Below are 23,057 nucleotides of genomic sequence, written 5' to 3' on the forward strand. Positions count from 1 at the left end.
TAAGATTACTAATTCAGTGAAAATATAAGTGTGGGCCCCAGCTTGGCCCCTCTGTAGTGGAAAAGTTGGGCCCCGACGTCAACAAGGTTAAGAACCCCTGCTTTAAAGGGTGAGAGCAGCTAAGTTTGTGTGGTATTACGGGTCTTAGTGGGGACGAGCGACTTGCATAATTTACAGACAACATTGGTCTGACTACTGTCCATTTGAAAAAACAAAAAACAAAACTGCCATACTGTCGAGGTAGCTTTTCCTGTTTTATCCACAATTGATTTGCTATCTGCAGCACTCATTTTTGTTTGTCTTCTCACTCCTTGCAAAGAATGACCATCAAGACATTGATGCTGTTAACTGATTGGCTGTTAGTCACTCCCACTGATCAATGATCACTTCCTGTGTTGCTGGGTTACCAGAAAGCAAATGCTTTTGTTCATGCTAGCATGTGGCAACTTCCAGCTTCTTCCCACCAAGAAGAAAAAATGATTAAACGTTTTATCGAACACATTTTTTACTGATATTGATTACATGTCTATTGCAATATATATTGATATCGTTTTATCTCCTAGCCCTAATTGAAATAGATGAGCTGTTGACATAAGCGGGGCCAATTTAAGCAGGTTCCACTGCATTTTGGCTCAAAAACTAACGTTAAAAGTGAAATTATAAACACTGAAGTGCCGCTCTGCGACAACAAGTGCTTTAAAACATGGCTTTGTTTCCTAGAAGTATCATCCCTGTAAGATGAGGAACAGCTAAACATGCTTCACTACACACCGTAGGAAGATACAATAGCTAACAGCTAGCAGCAAGGCAGTTCTCCTGACTGTAAACAAATGCCATGCGTGGATCCACACAGACATCGACTGGAACAATACTAAGTACAAGAGCCGTATATAGTCGATACTACAATAATGACATCAGTATTTTTTCTTTTCACAACATTTTGTGTCATTTTTTATTGTTTATAAACCCAGCAAAAACGTTCTTGGATACAGGAGAACTTTAAGAATGTCCGGGGTATTGCCCTGTAACTATTTGGTATTGGATTGATACCAATATTTGTAGTATCACCCAAAAGTGATGTAAAGTATCAAACAAGAGAATAGTAAGTGCTTAATACATTTTAACATAAGTGTAGATAGAAATGTTAAAACTAGGGCTGTCAGGTGATTACTTTTTTAAATCAGATTAATCACACTCTAAACCTGTGATTAATCATGATTAATCATAAGTTATTTGTTTGCCCATATAGCATTTGCTACAGTTACTAATCGATAATGTAGTAAACGCACTCATAAACAACTCAACATAGTGCACCATTTACTCGTCTTTAGTTTAAACAGTTATTGAAACAAACAAGTTTGTTTACCTTTTTCAGATGACAATGCTGATCTCTTTTTTTGGTACAATGCGATCCCAGCTAGTTGTGATTGCTTACAGATGTCCAACGTTCTCCAGGAAGCAAAATCATTTCACATTCAGTCTGAAGTTGCAAATTGATGCTTTTGTTTGTGTAGTACTGGCACAGTTGGTTTATCCTTGATGTAATTGTGCCTCTTCAAGGTACGACAGATCAGCTGTGGTAATATGAATGACATCTTCTTGCAGGACTTGGTCTTCACAGATGTTAGCTGTCCTTTTTGCAAAGGTATACTGTATTTTTAACTTAACTGTGCTACTTTTGTTGACAACATTGAATCAATAAACTTTGCCAGCGTAGCGTTCTCCTCTGCTTGTTGTGAATGTAGCTAGCATTCATGCTAGCATGTGGCTATCGGCGCAGCAGCACCAGCTGACAGCCATCACTGCTTTTTTGATTGATTTAAACTTTTATTAGTAGATTTCACAGTACAGTACATATTCCGTACAATTTACCACTAAATGGTAGCACCCAAATAAGTTTTTCAACTTGTTTAAGTCGGGGTCCACGTTAATCAATTCATGGTAAGGACGGTGACTGCTGCTTGCGAAAGGTGAAAACCTCAGACTCTCCAAGACACAAAAAAGTGTCCAAGACACAAAAATGTCATATCACTGGGAAAAGTCACAAGATTTGTCGCTTGTAGCTTTTTACAAAAAGTCGCCAAGAGGATTGGCAACATTTTTGGCGCCAACCTCGAGTATGTGTTTTGCTTTAAGATGGTATTTTAAACTTGATGTGCGCCGATGATAAGAACGTTTGTCGTTGCAATACCAACAAGTTACCTCAGTTTTAGCCTAAGTTCTGTTTTGAAGCGAAATTTGCTGCCCCTCCTTGCAATCACAGACCGTGTAACAATTGTGCGCGTCTTTCGGGTTAAGACATAACATTTTCATTCATATTTGATAACACGATAATTTATTTTTATTAATCACATGCGTTAACGTTGACAGCACTAGTTAAAACAGAAATTAACCAGATATTAACAGTGAATGAACAAGTAAATTAATAATCCATTTTCCACCGCTTGTCCCTCATAATATTGACAAAATAATACAATCAGAAATGACGCAATATGTTACTGCATACGTTAGCAGCCTTTGTTTGCTTTCTTACCGATAAGGAGAAATTGTCAAAGTCTTAGTTTGTTCACTATGTTATTTAATGCCAAAATTGTTATTCGACTGCAATAAGAAACATATGTTGAATGTATCATAAGATTTTCTGTTAAAATAAAACCAACAAAGACATTTTTTGTGGTCTCCTTTAGGGCTGGGCGATATGGCCTTTTATTAATATCTCGATATTTTTAGGCCATGTCACGATACACGATATATATCTCGATATTTTGCCTTAGCCTTGAATGAACACTTGATGCATATAATCACAGCAGTATGATGATTCTATGTGTCTACATTAAAACATTATTGTTCATATTCATTAATATATGCTTATTTTAAACTTTCATGCAGAGAGGGAAATCACAACTAAGTCAATTTACCAAAACTGTATTTATTAAACAGCTAATAAGCAGTGGCACAAACATTCATGTCATTTCCAAAACAGAAAGTGCAAGATTTTAAAACAAGCTGTGAGTGCACTTTTGTGCATGTCACTAAGATGACATATCAAAACAACACTAAATTAAAGTGCACTTTTTGTACAGAAAGCCACTTCAATAGTTTAAAACAAATTAAGTGCACTTTTGTGCATGATGTCACACAAGATATTTCAATAAGTGTCAAATAAAAATGAGCTATGTGGTAGGTTCCTGCGGACGTTATCTCCTTCTGTTGTTGACAATTTTTTTCATACAGTGTTGATCTGGAAATAGTTGCTTCGGCATTTTGTTGGTGTGGCACCGAAAGGAGATATTGTCATGCAGAGTTTGAAGCACTCCTTATTCTCTAGCGGGTGACTTTTCAAATGATGCTACATATTAGCAGTGGTGCTACTTTTTGTAGCAACGCTTTTGCCGCATAATTGTTCTACATCTTCCCGCTTGAAGCCAAACCACCGGCAGACTGTGGACCCTGTGCGGTTTTCTTGGGAATTAATTATTCCTTCATTTGTTACCAGATTCGCACCTTCTTTCTCTCGTATTACCACCCGCACCGCACCGTTAGCATCACAGCTAACGTTACCATGTCGCTACCTGTCTGCTCTGCAGGAGCGTGTGACGTTGCACGTACTGTATGTGAGTAAAGATGAAGAAGGTGCGCTTGTTTTAAGTCTCTGTGAGAAGGAGAGACAACAAAGAGTGGGAAACGCATGCAGTGTAATACCCGCAGCTAAAAGCAACTGCGTGAGAACGTATACTCGAATATCACGATATAGTCATTTTCTATATCGCACAGAGACAAACACGCGATATATCGAGTATATCAATATATCGCCCAGCCGTAGTCTCCTTTATCTTGGAAAACTATCAAAATGTATCGAAATACATACCAATATATTGTTATCAGGACAACCCTACATTGTATACATTTTATATTTTTGTTTGAAAATTGTTATTTATTGGAAAAATACCCGCTAGCATTTTGCATTTTTTTAAAAATCAGGACTTAAAGGCCTACTGAAACCCACTATTACCGACCACGCAGTCTGATAGTTTATATATCAATGATGAAATCTTAACATTGCAACACATGCCAATACGGCCGGGTTAACTTATAAAGTGCAATTTTAAATTTCCCACCACACTTCCGGTTGAAAACGTCTAGATATGATGACGTATGCGCGTGACGTAAACGGTTGCTAGAAGTATTGGTACCCCATTGAATACAATACAAAAAAGCTCTGTTTTCATTTCAAAATTCCACACTATTCTGGACATCTGTGTTGGTGAATCTTTTGCAACTTGTTTAATGAACAATGGAGACTGCAAAGAAGAAAGTTGTAGGTGGGATCGGTGTATTAGCGGCGGACTACAGCAACACAGCCAGAAGGGCAGAGATGGATAGCAGACGCGCTAGCCGCCGAACTCACCTTAACTTCCTCCGTCTCGCCGACCGAATCTGTGATCGGGTGAAGTCCTTCGTCGCACCGTCGATCGCTGGAACGCAGGTGAGCACGGGTGTTGATGAGCAGATGAGGGCTGGCTGGCGTAGGTGGATAGCTAATGTTTTTAGCATAGCTCTGTGAGGTCCGGTTGCTAAGTTAGCTTCAATGGCGTCGTTAGCAACAGCATTGTTAACCTTCGCCAGGCTAGAAAGCATTAACCGTGTATTTACATGTCCATGGTTTAATAGTATTGTTGATCTTCTGTCTATCCTTCCAGTCAGGGATTTATTTATTTTGTTTCTATATGCAGTTAAGCACGATGCTATCACGTTAGCTCCGTAGCTAAAGTGTTTCGTCGATGTATTGTCGTGGGGATAAAAGTCACTGTGAATGTCCATTTCGCGTTCTCTACTCTCATTTTCAAGAGGATATAGTATCCGAGGTGGTTTAAAATACAAATCCGTTATCCACAATAGAAAAAGGACAGAGTGTGGAATCCAATGAGCCAGCTTGTACCTAAGTTACGGTCAGAGCGAAAAAAGATATGTCTTGCACTGCATTATAGTCCTTCACTCTAATGTTCCTCATCCACAAATCTTTCATCCTCGCTCAAATTAATGGGGTAATCGTCGCTTTCTCGGTCCGAATCGCTCTAGCTGCATTGAAAACAATAGGAAAATATGAGGAGCCTTTCAACTGACTACGTCACGCTACTTCCGGTAGGGGCAAGGCTTTTTTTTTTATCAGATACCAAAAGTTGCGATCTTTATCGTCGTTATTCTCTACTAAATCCTTTCAGCAAAAATATGGCAATATCGCGAAATGATCAAGTATGACACATAGAATGGATCTGCTATCCCCGTTTAAATAAAAAAAATTCATTTCTGTAGGCCTTTAATGAGTTGGTCGACATACTATAGAAGGGTTGGTGACCTAAACATGACCGACTCAAAGGGAAACTGCACTTTTTTGGGAATTTTGCCTATCGTTCACAATCGTTATGAAAGACATGACGACGGATGGATTTTTTTTAATGCATTCAAATGTTAAAGAAACATAAATAAAAGTCAGCTTACAGCGGAGCCAATAGGAGCTTCACTATTCCCCCCATAAAATTCGATAAATAACCAGTCAAAAAGCGCCAACAATACTCAATTTACATTTTGTGACTTGCATATTAACCAAGTATTAGTTGGTTAAAAGCCAAGTAGATGGCTAATCCGACCAGTTGGGACACTTTGATCACCATAAAGCGCTTGTTCCCCTGACCCCACCCCATTTCTTTGCGAAGATTATTATTATTCCCATTTTTTATCTAAATGGGAATATATGAACATCCTAGCAGTCGGCATCCTAATGACTGCAGACCTTGCACAGTAAGTGATGTTTTGTTATGTTTGTTGGCTCTCATAAAGTCTGCAATGAGTAATAATCAGTGATGGGGAAAAAAGGAAACGTCCTGATGCGTTTTTTAAATAATAATAAATAATAAGATAATCAAAATACATAAACATTAAATGTTATTATAAATGTGCTTGTTACTACATTACATATATACTTACAAACCCTGTTTCCATATGAGTTGGGAAATTGTGTTAGATGTAAATATAAACGGAATACAATGATTTGCAAATCCTTTTCAACCCATATTCAATTAAATGCACTACAAAGACAAGATATTTGATTTTCAAACTCATAAACTTTTTTTTTTTTTTGCAAATAATAACTAACTTAGAATTTCATGGCTGCAACACGTGCCAAAGTAGTTGGGAAAGGGCATGTTCACCACTGTGTTACATGGCCTTTCCTTTTAACAACACTCAGTAAATGTTTGGGAACTGAGGAGACACATTTTTTAAGCTTCTCAGGTGGAATTCTTTCCCATTCTTGCTTGATGTACAGCTTGCCGTTCAACAGTCCGGGGGTCTCCGTTGTGGTATTTTAGGCTTCATAAAGCGCCACACATTTTCAATGGGGGACAGGTCTGGACTACAAGCAGGCCAGTCTAGTACCCGCACTCTTTTACTATGAAGCCACGTTGATGTAACACGTGGCTTGGCGTTGTCTTCTGGTAACAATGCTTGGATGGCAACAAATGTTGCTCCAAAACTTGTATGTACCTTTCAGCATTAATGGCGCCTTCACAGATGTGTAAGTTACCCGTGTCTTGGGCACTAATACACCCTCATACCATCACAGATGCTGGCTTTTCAACTTTGCGCCTATAACAATACGGATGGTTCTTTTCCTCTTTGGTCCGGAGGACACGACGTCCACAATTTCCAAAAACAATTTGAAATGTGGACTCGTCAGACCACAGAACACTTTTCCACTTTGTATCAGTCCATCTTAGATGAGCTCAGGCCCAGCGAAGCCGACGGCGTTTCTGGGTGTTGTTGATAAACGTTTTTCGCCTTGCATAGGAGAGTTTTAACTTGCACTTACAGATGTAGCGACCAACTGTAGTTACTGACAGTGGGTTTCTGAAGTGTTCCTGAGCCCATGTGGTGATATCCTTTACACACTGATGTCGCTTGTTGATGCAGTACAGCCTGAGGGATCGAAGGTCACGGGCTTAGCTGCTTACGTGCAGTGATTTCTCCAGATTCTCTGAACCCTTTGATGATATTACGGACCGTAGATGGTGAAATCCCTGAATTCCTTGCAATAGCTGGTTGAGAAAGGTTTTTCTTAAACTGTTCAACAATTTGTTCACACATTTGTTGACAAAGTGGTGACCCTCGCCCCATCCTTGTTTAGTGAATGACTGAGAATTTCATGGAATCTACTTTTACACCCAATCATGGCACCCACCTGTTCACAATTTGCCTGTTCACCTGTGGGATGTTCCAAATAAGTGTTTGATGAGCATTCCTCAACTTTATCAGTATTTATTGCCACCTTTCCCAGCTTCTTTGTCACGTGTTGCTGGCATCAAATTCTAAAGTTAATGATTATTTGCAAAAAAAATTTTTTTTTATCAGTTTGAACATCAAATATGTTGTCTTTGTAGCATATTCAACTGAATATGGGTTGAAAATGATTTGAAAATCATTGTATGAATAAATAATAAATGGGTTATACTTGTATAGCGCTTTTCTACCTTCAAGGTACTCAAAGCGCTTTGACAGTATTTCCACATTCACCCATTCACACACACATTCACACACTGATGGCGGGAGCTGCCATGCAAGGTGCTAACCAGCAGCCATCAGGAGCAAGGGTGAAGTGTCTTGCCCAAGGACACAACGGACGTGACTAGGATGGTAGAAGGTGGGGATTGAACCCCAGTAACCAGCAACCCTCCGATTGCTGGCACGGCCACTCTACCAACTTCGCCACGCCGTCCCTGTATTCCGTTTATATTTACATCTAACACAATTTCCCAACTCATATGGAAACGGGGTTTGTACATCATGTTTATAAAACCCTGATAGAGGTGTATGGATGTTTTTTTAGGAGCTTTATAGGCAATATTGAACGGCCCATTGTAAGCAGACTTTTTATATAATGTATATAATATTAGGGCTGCAACTAACAACTAATTTGACAATCGATCAAACTGTCGATTATTACTTCGATTAATCGATTAATAATCGGATAAAAGAGACAAACTACATTTATATCCTTTCCAGTATTTTATTGAAAAAAAAACAGCATACTGGCACCATACTTATTTTGATTATTGTTTCTCAGCTGTTTGTAAATGTTGCAGTTTATAAATAAAGGTTTATAAAAAAATATATATATATTAAAAATTAAAAAATTAAAAGTAGCCTCTGCGCATGCGCATAGCATAGATCCAACGAATCGATGACTAAATTAATCGGCAACTACTTTTATAATCGATTTAATCGATTAGTTGTTGCAGCCCTATATAATATATATAAAAGTATAATATATTTTAATATTTAAAATATGGTATTTATTTATTTATTTTTGTCATAAAAAAATACAATCATGTGTGCTTACGGACTGTATCCCTGCAGACTGTATTGATCTATATTGATATATAATGTAGGAACCAGAAATATTAATAACAGAAAGAAACAACCCTTTTGTGCAAATGAGTGTGAATGAGTGTAAATGGGGGAGGGAGATTTTTTGGGTTGGTGCACTAATTGTAAGTGTATCTTGTGTTTTTTATGTTGGTTTAATAAAAAAAATTTAAAAAATTTAATTTTTTAATTTTTTAATTTTTAATTTTTAATTTCCTGTGCGGCCCGGTACCAATCGATCCACGGACCGGTACCGGGCCGCGGCCCGGTGGTTGGGGAACACTGAAGTAGACTATCTAGACCAGGGGTGTCAAACTCATTTTAGCTCAGGGGCCGCATGGAGTAAAATATATTCCCACGCGGGCCGGACTGGTAAAATCATGGCATAATAATTTAAAAATAAAGACAACTTCAAAATTTTTTCCTTTTTTACTTCGATCAAAAATAGAACAAGCACATTCTGAAAATGTACATGTTACAAATAATCCTCTTGGCAAAATGGCGTTGCGCAGGCAATCGTTAATTGATAGAGCCCACATAATTTGAGAATTGTGCCATTACCTTGGGCTGTAGGCCAGCAAGAGTCGTAGTTGTGACAGCATTAATGTTGCGGCTGCTAAAGCATTGTTATTAGTAGCTTATTGACAATGAGTCAGAACTTTAAACTTTATTACTTTATTGTACGGAAGTACCATAACTTTAGAGGTGGTGACACCCCGGACAAGGACCATTTATATACAGTAGCTGTAGTATATTTTTGATCTGTCGTCCTATTATGTGCCATACACCACAATCACTTTATTATCTAATATCTGCCTACTTGCACATAGCTCTGTATGTATGCAGTGTTGGCGCTTGGAATTTTTAAAATAGGGTCCCACAGTAAATTTTTGGGGGCCCACTTTTTTGTAACCGTTTGGAAAACAAATGATAAATGTATGCATTATCCTGTTATATCTCACATTCTATATTGTGGTTTGGAAAAAGGTTGTCATAAACGTTACTTAATTCATTAAAAAAATAATACAAAAGAAAACACATTTTTATGCATGAATTGATTATTCTCACCTGTATGTAGATCATCAGTCATTTAAAAACCGCCACATCTATACTTTCATGGCAAATAACTCCAACAAAGTTAGAAATTTGCAAGTTAGTTTCAATGTAATTTAATACAGTAGCTCTCAATGCCTTTAGCATTTCATCTCTGGTTACGTGATCAAATCAAATCAAATCAAATCAACTTTATTTATAAAGCACATTTAAAATCCACCACAGGGGTAGCCAAAGTGCTGTACAATGGGCAGGCCAAAAGACAACAAGAGAACCGAGCAAACACAATACAAACAGAACACGATAAAAAATAAATAAATAAAATAAATAAAACATAAAAACAGGTTCACAGCAGGTGTATTATGGGGCGCCATAGCAGTATGGAGATCACTCAGTGTTAAAAGCCATGGAATAAAAGTATGTTTTTAAGAGAGATTTAAAAACAGGAAGAGAGGAGGCCTGTCCAACACTCAGAGGTAGGTCGTTCCAGAGCTTGTTAGCAGCAGCGGCGAAAGCTCTGTCACCTCTAAGCTTCGGCCTTGTGTCAGGGACCGTTAATAGCAGCTGATCAGCTGATCTTAGGGATCGGGTGTGGCAGTAAGGCTGAAGGAGATCAGAGAGATAAGTTGGAGCGAGGTTGTTTAGACATTTAAAAACAAATAGAAGGATTTTAAAATTGATTCGGTAACGCACAGGGAGCCAGTGAAGGGACGCTAATATAGGGGTGATGTGCTCACGTCTGAGGGTCTGTGTTAGCAGACGAGCAGCAGAGTTCTGCATGAGCTGCAGGCGGGCGAGGGAGGCCTGGCTAATGCCTACATACAGGGCATTGCAGTAGTCTAGACGAGTCGAGATAAAGGCGTGGATTAATTTCTCAAGATCATGTCCTGATAGAAGCGGTTTCACTTTCGCTATTTGGCGTAATTGATAAAAGCTTTTTTGTACGACGCTGCTGATTTGTTTTTTGAATTTAAAATCTGAGTCGAACTTTACCCCCAGGTTTGTGACACAGTCGCTGAGATACGGGGACAACGTTGGGGGAGGGAGAGCGACTTGGGCCAAACAACATAACTTCTGTTTTGTCTGCATTTAGGCTCAGGAAGTTAGCTGAAAGCCAGGCTTTGATGTCGTGCAGGCAGTCAATGAGATGTTGAACCGTGTTATTTTGTGATGGCCATAAGCTGTGTGTTGCCCTTTAAGAATGGCAATATGTGGTGTGAGTGAAGTGTGTAAAGTGAGTGGGCAAGTTAGGAGAGGGAGCGCTAGCATGTTCAGGAGTGTTAATAGCATGGTGGATGTCCGGTTGGCTTTGTGGAAAACATAAATAAAGAGTAACAAATCAACGGCCTCGTCATTCCGACCAAAGAACGGAACTGTAGGGACCCACTGCCGGGTAAAGTGGAGGGTGTTACCCCCAACTATACATCGGCCCTGGAGGGAACGTCTCCCCTGAGCTCCTCGACCATGGTCTGGGAGCAGACAAGCAGGATGTAACATGATGTTTCTTGGTGCCTGTTGAGGCTGGATCTTTGAAAATCAGTGCACCCGGCCGTAAAGGTGTTCTTTTTCTTAGCCCGCGGGAGTCCTAATACCGGAAATGCAGTATTTGTGATTGATAAAACTTTCGGCGAATCAAAATTTAAGACATTGTACCAGAAAGTTAATTACTTTGAGGTCGACCAATAGAAACGCAATAAACGGGGACGGAAATTTGACTCGGTGAATATTAACAAAACACAACACCGGCGGAAAGCGATAATCGATAAAAAACAAGTAAACCGGAGTTTTGACCCGGAGAAGGCAGGGTCGGTATATACACAATATATACATTATACATAAATATAGATCAATACAGTCTGCAGGGATACAGCCCGTAAGCACACATGATTGTATTTCTTTATGACAAAAAAAATAAAATAAAATAAAAATACCATCTATCTATCTATCTATCTATCTATCTATCTATCTATCTATCTATCTATCTATCTATCTATCTATCTATCTATCTATCTATCTATCTATCTATCTATCTATCTATCTATCTATCTATCTATCTAAATGTAAAGATCTTTGCATTTAATGCTCTGACTTTGTATTTATTACACAAAAGGCACACACTCTATGGTGGTAAAATTAGTGAATAAGGTAAAAAAAAACGGAATTCTAAGAAACTGAATTTGGAAAAAAATAAAACGTATTTCTTAGGATGTTAGAACAGGAGGTTTAAAAATGGTTGACTATCTTAAGACACTCCTATATTACACAAAGCTATGTTTTGATAATAATAATGATAATGGATTAGATTTATATAGCGCTTTTCTATTAGATATTCAAAGCTCAAAGCTGCATTTGTTTCCCTTATTAAACTGAAATTAAGGTACGCACAGAGCAGTGTGTACCGTTACTCCCCTTGTTTGTACAATTACTTCATGCATATTTCACAAAAACGGGTGAATCTCAAATTATTTTAATATTGTGCAAAGGTTCGTTCATTCCAGCAATTAGATTTACAAGGTGAAACTAAAACATGACATAGGCTCATAACATGCAACACAATATATATCAAGCCTTCTTTTGGTATAATTTTGATGATTATGGCTTACAGTTTATGACCTGAAAATCACAGAAAATTTGGGTTTGTTTTAAATTACAACAAATAAAGACTTGACATATCTCAATTTGAATGTAATGTGTTTATATCACTTATTAGTTTCACATTTGAAGTTGAATTGCTGACATCAATGTACTTTTGCAAGATATTCTATTTTTTAAAGTTTCACCTGTATATTTCCTATATACAGTAGTATCTCAATTTACAAGCTTCACTGGTCCTGGTATATAATCTCTTGTCTCAACTTTTGTATCACAAATCAACGTCCATCCATTCATTTTTTACCGCTTGTCCAGGGTGTACCCTGCCTTCCACCCGTGTGCAGCTGAGATAGGCTGCAGCACCCCCCGCAAATCAACGTCTCCTTTTGAAATAATAGAAATCAATTTAATTGATGCTTGGTCCCTCCAAAACAACACAATATTAACATGTAACATGCCTTTTTAAAAAAAAAAAAAAACTTTTAGATAAGAAATATTGTATGAAAATCAAAACAATAGAATGTACTACAAACAACTAAGGTAGGTTTAAGTAATGTAATGATAGTGTAAAGCCTGATCATTATATCTTGTATATCTTGGAGATAGGACTTCTACGCAGATGCATCTCAATCAAACACACCATCAGCAGCTTGTCCATTTTTTCATGGATAAATGTCCGCCGCTTAGATATTATTTTAACCAAGTTAGCTACACGTCATGTTTTTGGTGATTTATTTTATTCAATCAATGAATATCATCTACTTCTTCTCAGTACTGTCCTTCACACTCACTTTTCTTCCTACCTATGGTTGGAAAAACAAAGTTACGTTTATGTTTTATGTTTTATTTATTTTATTTCTTTATTTCTTTATCGTGCTCTGTTTGTGTTGTGTTGTGTTTGCTCGGTTCTCTTATTATCTTTTAACCTGCCCATTGTACAGCACTTTGGCTACCCATGTGGTAAATTTTAAATGTGCTTTATAAATAAAGTTGATTTGATCTGATTTGATTTGATCTATAGCAATAAGCTAATGCTAACGAGTGAGACCAGGGGCCGTACTTATCAAGCTTCTTAGAATTACTCCTAAGAAGTCTGCTAAGAGTTGACTTAAGAGTAAATAAATTCTTCGCTGAAAGCTGCACTTAAAAGTTAGTTATCAAGCGTCTTACTCACACTTTCAGCGAAGTGTAGGACTGAATCTTAAGTGTCACACTCGGAGCTGAATTACGACATTACTATGTGCCGTAAACGGAATTTTAGGTGACGTCATTTCTGTGTCCATAGAAATGACCAATCACGGAAGGGAATCCGTTGTCTAAGAATAAAGAAATATCTTGGAAATATTTAAGTGGACAATGGGAGTGTATATTTTGACAATAAACTACAAAATAAAACAAAACAAACTAGTCCCCGCCGGCACTCACGCTACCGCTCCCTCTCTTCTATCGCCCACACACTCACTGACGTCACTCACCTCACGGCCACACACATACGCTACTGTCATAACATTTTCTTTCCAATTCATTAATTAGGCAACTAATTTGAAACTGGTGTGGGTGGCTCTATATATACTAGCCCACTGCAGCCACATGCAGAAATCAACAAAGAATCGAAAAGTATTAAATCTGTGACAAAAATAATATCCGCTCTGTCTAAACGATACCGTTTGATCAGCTGCTCGTCATAAAAAAAACCAAAAAACATTGTTCCGTTCCCTGAACGTTCGCGCACGTCTCTCTCGCCTCAGTGCCATCCCCTGCTGGCAACTCCTAACCACTTAAGACACCTCTGAAGGTCTCTTAAATATCGTGGAGAGTAGGAGTGATTCTTAGACTTAAGAACGTTGATAAAAAGCTTTTATTCTTAAGTTTGAGAGTAGGACTAAATTACGCAAATTCTCAGGACTTAAGTGTAAAATGGCACTCTAAGAAGCTTGATAAGTACGGCCCCAGATGTTTTGGCGGCTCTAACAGAGTTCACTGTGACATTTGCTACACCAACTAATGCCGGAGGTGCTTGTTACAACTTAATGCATAACAGTTAGCCATGATACCACTCTTATTTCAAAATACTGTTAAGTTGGGGCACTCTTAATGTGATGTACCATTGTGATTAACACATCTCTGGTGCAGATGAGCCTGTGTACCACCAGTGGTACTCTCCTATTAGTGGTTATAAGTGTTGCTTTCATAGAGCCAAACAAAAGTGCACTGACAGTGTGGTTATATCGACTATGCCATGCCAGATGACGACATCACTTACCGGTTTTGATTATGGGGAAATTCACCCTTACAACTTGAATCCAACTAATCTCCTCACCTGCTTTCCCCTCAGAATTACCCTTGTCTTCCCTCCTAGTGCCATCTTAATCTTGTTGTACACTCTCTTCGCCTCCTCCATTCTTTCTCAATTCCCCGACTCCCTGATCTGATTTGATGTATCACTCACGCGCACACACGCGCACACACACGAGTGGAGTGGATGATGAGCGAGTGTGTGGGTATGCATGCGTAAGTGGCTTTTTGTAAGATGTTTTTTGAAGGTTGCGTCTGCGTCACCTCACGCTTCTCCAGCATCTTTTTGTGTGTGTATGTGTGTGTGTTCAGGTAAGACTCAACAACAGTGGCTAGAACAACAACCATAACAGTGCGAGGGTTCTGCTGAGGTATCGCAGCGGCAACAAATAACGCAAAGTGACACAAGGCTCATCAGAGCGGCACGGATTAGTCACAGATGTGTGTTGCAACAAGTTTGCTCATGTCTTCATATTTCCCTGGTGGCCCAGACACAGGTGACTGCCCAGCCAGTAAAAGCTTATTAGTCGTTTACCATGTGGGACTGGGTCATTTTTGTCCTGCTGTCGCCGCTTCATGGTCCCAAATAGGATCCAGGTCATGACTTCAATCAGAATATGCGCTTGCAGAATGAGCAAGGGTATTTCTACTTATGGCTGATTTTTTTTTTCTCTTTCTCCCTGCCCTCCCCTCATGTCCCCAATCCTTTAATACTTCTGATTTCCTCTTACACTCAACAGGAAGTTTGGACTTGTTAGTCCCCGGCTGACCAGTGGCTAGCAGCTAATTGAGGGTTTTCATATACATTGTGGAGCCGCTCGCCCAAGTTAATAATAATCACCTCCATTACGGCAAATAAACTGCATTTCTTAGTGTCTTAAGCAGGGGTTCCCAAACTACGGCCCGCGGGCCGAATCCGGCCCGCCAGCGTCCAAAATCAGGCCCACCAGCGTCCAAAATCAGGCCCGCGGGAAGTCCTAAGTATAAAAAAAAAAAAAAAAAAAAATTCTGTCTTTTCTTATCCACTTTGTACCGCTTGCTACTCATGGTGTCTCCTAGCCGCTCAGGCAAATCATATTGTCTAAAAATGCATTTTCTCATCGATAACGTGACATCATCGCGCGCGGGGAAAGTGTGCTATATATATCTAATAAATATATATATATATATATATATATATATATGTATATATATATATATATATATATATATATATATATATATATATATATATATATATATATATATATGTATATATATATATATATATATATATATTATTTATATATATATATATATATATATATATATATATATATATATATATATATATATATATATATATATATATATATATATATATATATATATATATATATATATATATATATATATATATCCCTGACTGAGGTTGCCAGATACACAGCCGAATCCAGCTCGATCGACTGGGCTACTCCAAGGAACTTCAAACTTCCACTGCCTCTTACTAGGGGTTGAGGTGCTGGGACCATAATAACTGAATATACAAGCGTTTTGTCAATAACAAATCTCTAACCAACACATTTTACACAGATATTATGCTATTTTCAGGAAGAAGTACGTCATGCCTGCGTACAATATCACACCAAAGGGCCATCAAATGGTACTATTTCAATATTGTACTATTGAAAATTGTATGAAATAAAAAAGAATAAGGAACTAGTTCAAATACTGTGTTGATATTGTTTAACTGTCAATAGCACTCCCCTTAAATAAATAGAAAACTTTACAGTCCATACATTTGATCGATATCGATATCAGCCGATCTTACGCTTGGATGATAGTTATCAGAATCAGCAGCATAAAACCCTGATAGGAACACCCATCTAAAAAGTGCCTGTTTAAGTCAACATTTAACACACATTGTTGGCCGCTTTTGTCGATATAATATTTGAGAGCCAAAGAGGTCATTTATGTCAACAAGTATCGTCAATTTCATCGTTATCACTAAGCAGCATTAAACGAAAACAACATTTCTACCACCGACTAGTTACAGAGCATTAAAATGTAGTTACTTTTTTTTTTCGTTCAAGAAAACCTGCATTCTACCACAGCAACTACCAAAATTGCCCCATTGGGGGCAGTGTGGTGGGTCGAGCGGCCGTGCCAGGAATTTGATGGTTGCAGGTTCGCTCCCCGCTTCTTGCCATCCAAATCACTGCCGTTGTGTCCTGGGGCAGGACACTTCACCCTTGCCCCCAGTGCCTCTCACACTGGTGAATGAATGATGGGTGGTGGTCGGAGGGGCTGTAGTCGCAAATTGGCAGCCACGCTTCCGTCAGTCTACCCTAGGGCAGCTGTGGCTACAAATGTAGCTTACCACCTGGTGTGAATGTGGAGTGAATGAATGATGCGTTCTCACTTCTCTGTGAAGCGCTTTGGAGTGTCTAGAAAAGCGCTATATAAATCTAATCCATTATTATTATTATTGATTAGTATTGGATTTGTTTATGTACAACATTTTTATTGTGGTTGACACGCGACAAAATTAGTGTAGCCGTGTACTCTCTCTCGGCTGCGTTTTGTTTTTTCCGATAGCCCAAACCCAGGTCACTGCTGTTAGAGGTGAGCATTCCGACTACCGACCTAAAAGCCTGGGCTATCAATTCGATAGCCAGCAGTACTCTTGTAGTTGTCAGGGAGTGAGCCAACATACACTTGGCCCAGCCAAACTGGTTGGCCTTAACAAGTGCTCAAAAAAACCATTCACATACAAATTGCGATTCTTATTTAATTTATTTTCAAAAATAAATTTTTTTAATTAATTTTTTTTTAAAGAATCAATTTTTAAGGCCATCTCTCTGCTTACTCGCTGCACGTATACGTCATACATCAGTAACCAAAGAGGAGGTTTTATAACATGTGACCTGTTTTGTTATATTAATATATTACTATACCAATTAATACATTACGAGAATTGGTTTGAATCGTGAATTGTGTTGAATCGAGAATCGATTCTGAATTAAGTTGTCACCCCAAAAATTAGAATCGGATCAAATGGTGCGGTACCCAAAGATTCACACCCCTAGTACACACCCATGTTAGAACACGGCCTCCACATCTACGATACAAACACCACTGTCAAGTGATTGTGCTACAAAAATTTTGTAATTGGGCTGTTTTAGCCCTACCACCCAAAATAATCTCAGTGAAAGAGTCGGTTAAACAAGAAAAGATCAGGTTATTCAAAACTCAAAAAGACCCTTTTTGGAAACAATTCACTTTTGTGTTTTTCTGTTGTAGAGCAAATGCAAAGGCCAGGACCTTTTTGACCAAATCATGTATCACATAGATCTGGTGGAGGCGGACTACTTTGGCCTACAATATATGGACACAGACCAAGTTTCGGTGAGTCCTTTATGGGAAACACACAATCTTATTTTGATCCACAATGTCAGGACACTCATTCTTCCCTTTCTGCTCTCCTAAAAGCACTGGCTGGATATGTCCAAGCAGATCAAGAAACAGATCAAAGGTAAGGTATTTTTTTATGTTCTTTCCTGAGATGGCACATGTGCATTGCGGGAACAGGTGGCGCATTATCAAATGTTGACGTGGTGATTAGCATTAGGAGCCGTACCCTTGTTTGCTCTGCTGTGTGAACATGGAGAGGCTGATGTAATACGAGGGAAACAGGACATGATCCCAGGCTGCACAATGGTGACGTGCAACAGCACAAACTACAACAGGGGTCCCCAACCTTTTTTTCTTGTGAGAGCTACTTTTACAAAATGAAAAATGGTCAAGACCTACCTATTTTTTGTAACCGTTACTTTCACAGCTTAACTCAACCCAAACAAACATGAACAAATTGTTGCTCCCCACAACTCAAATTTTGTATTAAAATAAAACTAGGGCTGTCAAAATGAACAAGTTAACTCACAAAAAATTATCACATTAGTCATGTGCATTTATATTAATAATGCAATTTATTTTGACCGTACAAGCTCTTTTACCTTGACCATTGGACAAATCAATGAAATGAGTGAGGGGACTCTGATTGGTGTGCTCGCTGGTTATGTTACCATTAATGGTTTAACATTGCACGTTTGTTTTATGATTGTCTATATTTTTTACATTTAATAAGTTAATGTAATGGTTATGGTTATGATTATGGATAAATGTATTTCGAATATGTAAACAGATACAATATCCAATCCAATCCAATCCACTTTATTTATATAGCACATTTAAACAACAAAATGTTTCCAAAGTGCTGCACAACAATATTAAAAACAATTAAAAACAATATAAATTAAATATGATTAAAAACGATTTTAAAGGGTAAAACCAATTAAAACAGTAAATAGAAATCAAAATATGATACATCATATACGTAATAATTACATACACTATATTGCCAAAAGTATTTGGCCACCTGCCTTGACTCACATATGAACTTGAAGTGCTAACCCATAGGGTTCAATATGATGTCGGTCCACCTTTTGCAGCTGTTACAGCTTCAACTCTTCTGGGAAGGCTGTCCACAAGGTTGCGGAGTGTGTTTATAGGAATTTTGACCATTCTTCCAAAAGCACATTGGTGAGGTCACACACTGATGTTGGTCAAGAAGGCCTGGCTCTCAGTCTCCGATCAAATTCATCCCAAAGGTGTTCTATCGGGTTCAGTTCAGGACTCTCCAGGCCAGTCAAGTTCATCCACACCAGACTCTGTCATCCATGTCTTTATGGACCTTGCTTTGTGCACTGGTGCACAGTCATGTTTTTCCCTGCTGCCTTGTGGGTTAGTCTGGGAAGAAGACAAAAGGCTAGGGGAGCACACCCTGAGAGAAAAGCAAGTGCTGGTAGACGCACCATAGGCGGTCCTCCGACAGACCGGAGCTCCGGCAGCCTCCTGCAGCCTCCTGCAGCTGTGAGGAGATGCCGGTCATCCTGGGTTTCCCTTGCCACCGGATACAGCTCCCCACAGCGAAGAAGTGACGTGGAGTCTGCACGTCTCCCTCGTCGAAAAAGACCTCAATGGCGGAGTGGGTGGATGATGGTTACATAGAAGCTCCACAACGATCACAAAGGCGGCAGAAGGCTGCAGCAAAGATGGGCCCCCAATCGTCTTGGTCTCCATGCCATTGGACCCTGGCCTTCTCTTTGTCAAGGACAGTGTGGTGGCTGTCTGTGCACCAGTTTCCCCACTTTAAAAGATTTCACGCACAGGCGTTCTCCTGAAGGCAGTCCCACCAACAGGAGGACAATCATACTCGTTTCGAGTGATCGCCGCCGCCGCCGCCGACGACAGTCATGTTGGAAGAGGAATGGGTCCACACCAAACTGTTCCCACAAGGTTGGGAGTGTGGAATTGTCCAACATTTTTTTGGTATCCTGGAGCATTCAAAGTTCCTTTCACTGGAATTAAAGGCCTACTGAAACCCACTACTACCGACCACACAGTCTGATAGTTTATATATCAATGATGAAATCTTAACATCGATGATGAAATCTTAACATCGCAACACATGCCAATACGGCCGGGTTAACTTATAAAGTGCAATTTTAAATTTCCCGCCACACTTCCGGTTGAAAACGTCTAGATATGATGACGTATGCGCGTGACGTAAACGGTTGATACGGAAGTATTGGTACCCCATTGAATACAATACAAAAAAGCTCTGTTTTCATTTCAAAATTCCACAGTATTCTGGACATCTGTGTTGGTGAATCTTTTGCAATTTGTTTAATGAACAATGGAGACTGCAAAGAAGAAAGTTGTAGGTGGGATCGGTGTATTAGCGGCGGACTACAGCAACACAGCCAGGAGGACAGAGATGGATAGCAGACGCGCTAGCCGGCGAACTCACCTTAACTTCCTCCGTCTCGCCGACCGCATCTGTGATCAGGTGAAGTCCTTCGTCGCACCGTCGATCGCTGGAACGCAGGTGAGCACAGGTGTTGATGAGCAGATGAGGGCTGGCTGGCGTAGGTGGATAGCTAATGTTTTTAGCATAGCTCTGTGAGGTCCGGTTGCTAAGTTAGCTTCAATGGCGTTGTTAGCAGCAGCATTGTTAACCTTCGCCAGGCTGGAAAGCATTAACCGTGTATTTACATGTCCATGGTTTAATAGTATTGTTGATCTTCTGTCTAGCCTTCCAGTCAGGGATTTATTTATTTTGTTTCTATATGCAGTTAAGCACGATGCTACCACGTTAGCCCAGTAGCTAAAGAGCTTCGCCGATGCATTGTCGTGGAGATAAAAGTCACTGTGAATGTCCATTTCGCGTTCTCGACTCTCATTTTCAAGAGGATATAGTATCCGAGGTGGTTTAAAATACAAATCCGTGATCCACAATAGAAAAAGGAGAGAGTGTGGAATCCAATGAGCCAGCTTGTACCTAAGTTACGGTCAGAGCGAAAAAAGATATGTCTTGCACTTCATTCTAGTCCTTCACTCTAACGTTCCTCATCCACGAATCTTTCATCCTCGCTCAAATTAATGGGGTAATCGTCGCTTTCTCGGTCCGAATCGCTCCAGCTGCATTGAAAACAATAGGAAAATGTGAGGAGCCTGTCAACTGACTACATCCCGCTACTTCCGGCAGGGGGAAGGCTTTTTTTTATCAGATACCAAAAGTTGCGATCTTTATCGTCGTTGTTCTCTACTAAATACTTTCAGCAAAAATATGGCAATATCGCGAAATGATCAAGTATGACACATAGAATGGATCTGCTATCCCCGTTTAAATAAAACAAATTCATTTCAGTAGGCCTTTAAGGGGCCACGCCCAACTCCTGAAAAACAACCCCACACCATAATTCCTCCTCCACCAAATTTCACACTCTGCACAATGCAGTCCGAAATGTACCGTTCTCCTAGCAACCTCCAAACTCAGACTCGTCCATCAGATTGCCAGATGGCAAAGCGTGATTCATCAGTCCAGAGAACGCGTCTCCACTGCTCTAGAGTCCAGTGGCCACGTGCTTTACACCACTGCATCAGACGCTTTGCATTGGACTTGGTGATGTATAGCTTAGATACAGCTGCTCGGCCATGGAAACCCATTTCATGAATCTCTCTGCGTACTGTACGTGGGCTAATTGGAAGGTCACATGAAGTTTGGAGCTCTGTAGCAACTGACTGTGCAGAAAGTCGGGGACCTCTTTGCACTATGCACTTTAGCATCCGCTAAATTTTCATTTTCAAGAGGATATAGTATCCGAGGTGGTTTAAAATACAAATCCGTGATCCACAATAGAAAAAGGAGAGAGTGTGGAATCCAATGAGCCAGCTTGTACCTAAGTTACGGTCAGAGCGAAAAAAGATATGTCTTGCACTTCATTCTAGTCTTTCACTCTAACGTTCCTCATCCACGAATCTTTCATCCTCGCTCAAATTAATGGGGTAATCGTCGCTTTCTCGGTCCGAATCGCTCCAGCTGCATTGAAAACAATAGGAAAATGTGAGGAGCCTGTCAACTGACTACATCACGCTACTTCCGGCAGGGGGAAGGCTTTTTTTTATCAGATACCAAAAGTTGCGATCTTTATCGTCGTTGTTCTCTACTAAATACTTTCAGCAAAAATATGGCAATATCGCGAAATGATCAAGTATGACACATAGAATGGATCTGCTATCCCCGTTTAAATAAAACAAATTCATTTCAGTAGGCCTTTAAGGGGCCACGCCCAACTCCTGAAAAACAACCCCACACCATAATTCCTCCTCCACCAAATTTCACACTCTGCACAATGCAGTCCGAAATGTACCGTTCTCCTAGCAACCTCCAAACTCAGACTCGTCCATCAGATTGCCAGATGGCAAAGCGTGATTCATCAGTCCAGAGAACGCGTCTCCACTGCTCTAGAGTCCAGTGGCCACGTGCTTTACACCACTGCATCAGACGCTTTGCATTGGACTTGGTGATGTATAGCTTAGATACAGCTGCTCGGCCATGGAAACCCATTTCATGAATCTCTCTGCGTACTGTACGTGGGCTAATTGGAAGGTCACATGAAGTTTGGAGCTCTGTAGCAACTGACTGTGCAGAAAGTCGGGGACCTCTTTGCACTATGCACTTTAGCATCCGCTGACCCCTCTCTGTCAGTTTACGTGGCCTACCACTTCGTGGCTGAGTTGCTGTTGTTCCCATGTTCTTCCATTTTCTTATGATAAAGCCGACAGTTGACTTTGGAATATTTAGGAGCGAGGAAATTTCACGACTGGATTTGTTGCAGAGGTGGCATCCTATGACAGTTCCACGCTGGAAATCACTCAGCTCCTGAGAGCGGCCCATTCTTTCACAAATCTTTGTAGAAACAGTCTTCATGCCTAAGTGCTTGATTGTATACACCAAGGTGATTAGGACACCTGATTCTGATCATTTGGATGGGTGGCCAAATACTTTTGGTAATATAGTGTATGTTCTTTTCTCTTTACGTGTTCAAAAAGGAGTAGGAAGAAGCAAAGCGTATTTAATACTACAACTTTTCCAATTCATAGCCATTACTAACACTTACTAACTCCTTCTTGTTCTGATTTTGTAATTGTAACACATTTTACACCAATTAATACAACAATTAAGCCAATAGTTAAACACTTGTAGTTCGACCAGCCTCTTAAATTGGATCATATTTGTACATTGTTTGACATCTTTGCATACATAGTGTAATTCAGTGTTTTTTTAACCTTTTTTGAGCGAAGGCACATTT

General features: G+C 39.6%; 1 protein-coding gene across 8 annotated transcripts in view; it reads left to right on the forward strand.

The window, feature by feature from the left end:
- The window catches only part of epb41l4b (erythrocyte membrane protein band 4.1 like 4B), a 109,452-nt gene that overhangs the window by 4,191 nt on the left and 82,204 nt on the right, over positions 1 to 23,057 (forward strand). For all 8 annotated transcript variants that reach the window (XM_062062867.1, XM_062062868.1, XM_062062862.1 and 5 more), the window contains exons 2-3: positions 17,644 to 17,748; positions 17,833 to 17,875. In XM_062062867.1, coding sequence (XP_061918851.1) covers positions 17,644 to 17,748; positions 17,833 to 17,875 — 148 coding nt within the window. The remainder of the gene's footprint in view (positions 1 to 17,643; positions 17,749 to 17,832; positions 17,876 to 23,057) is intronic.

This window comes from Entelurus aequoreus, linkage group LG11 (assembly GCF_033978785.1).
Source record: "Entelurus aequoreus isolate RoL-2023_Sb linkage group LG11, RoL_Eaeq_v1.1, whole genome shotgun sequence".
In the NCBI taxonomy this organism is placed as follows: Eukaryota; Metazoa; Chordata; class Actinopteri; order Syngnathiformes; family Syngnathidae; genus Entelurus; species Entelurus aequoreus.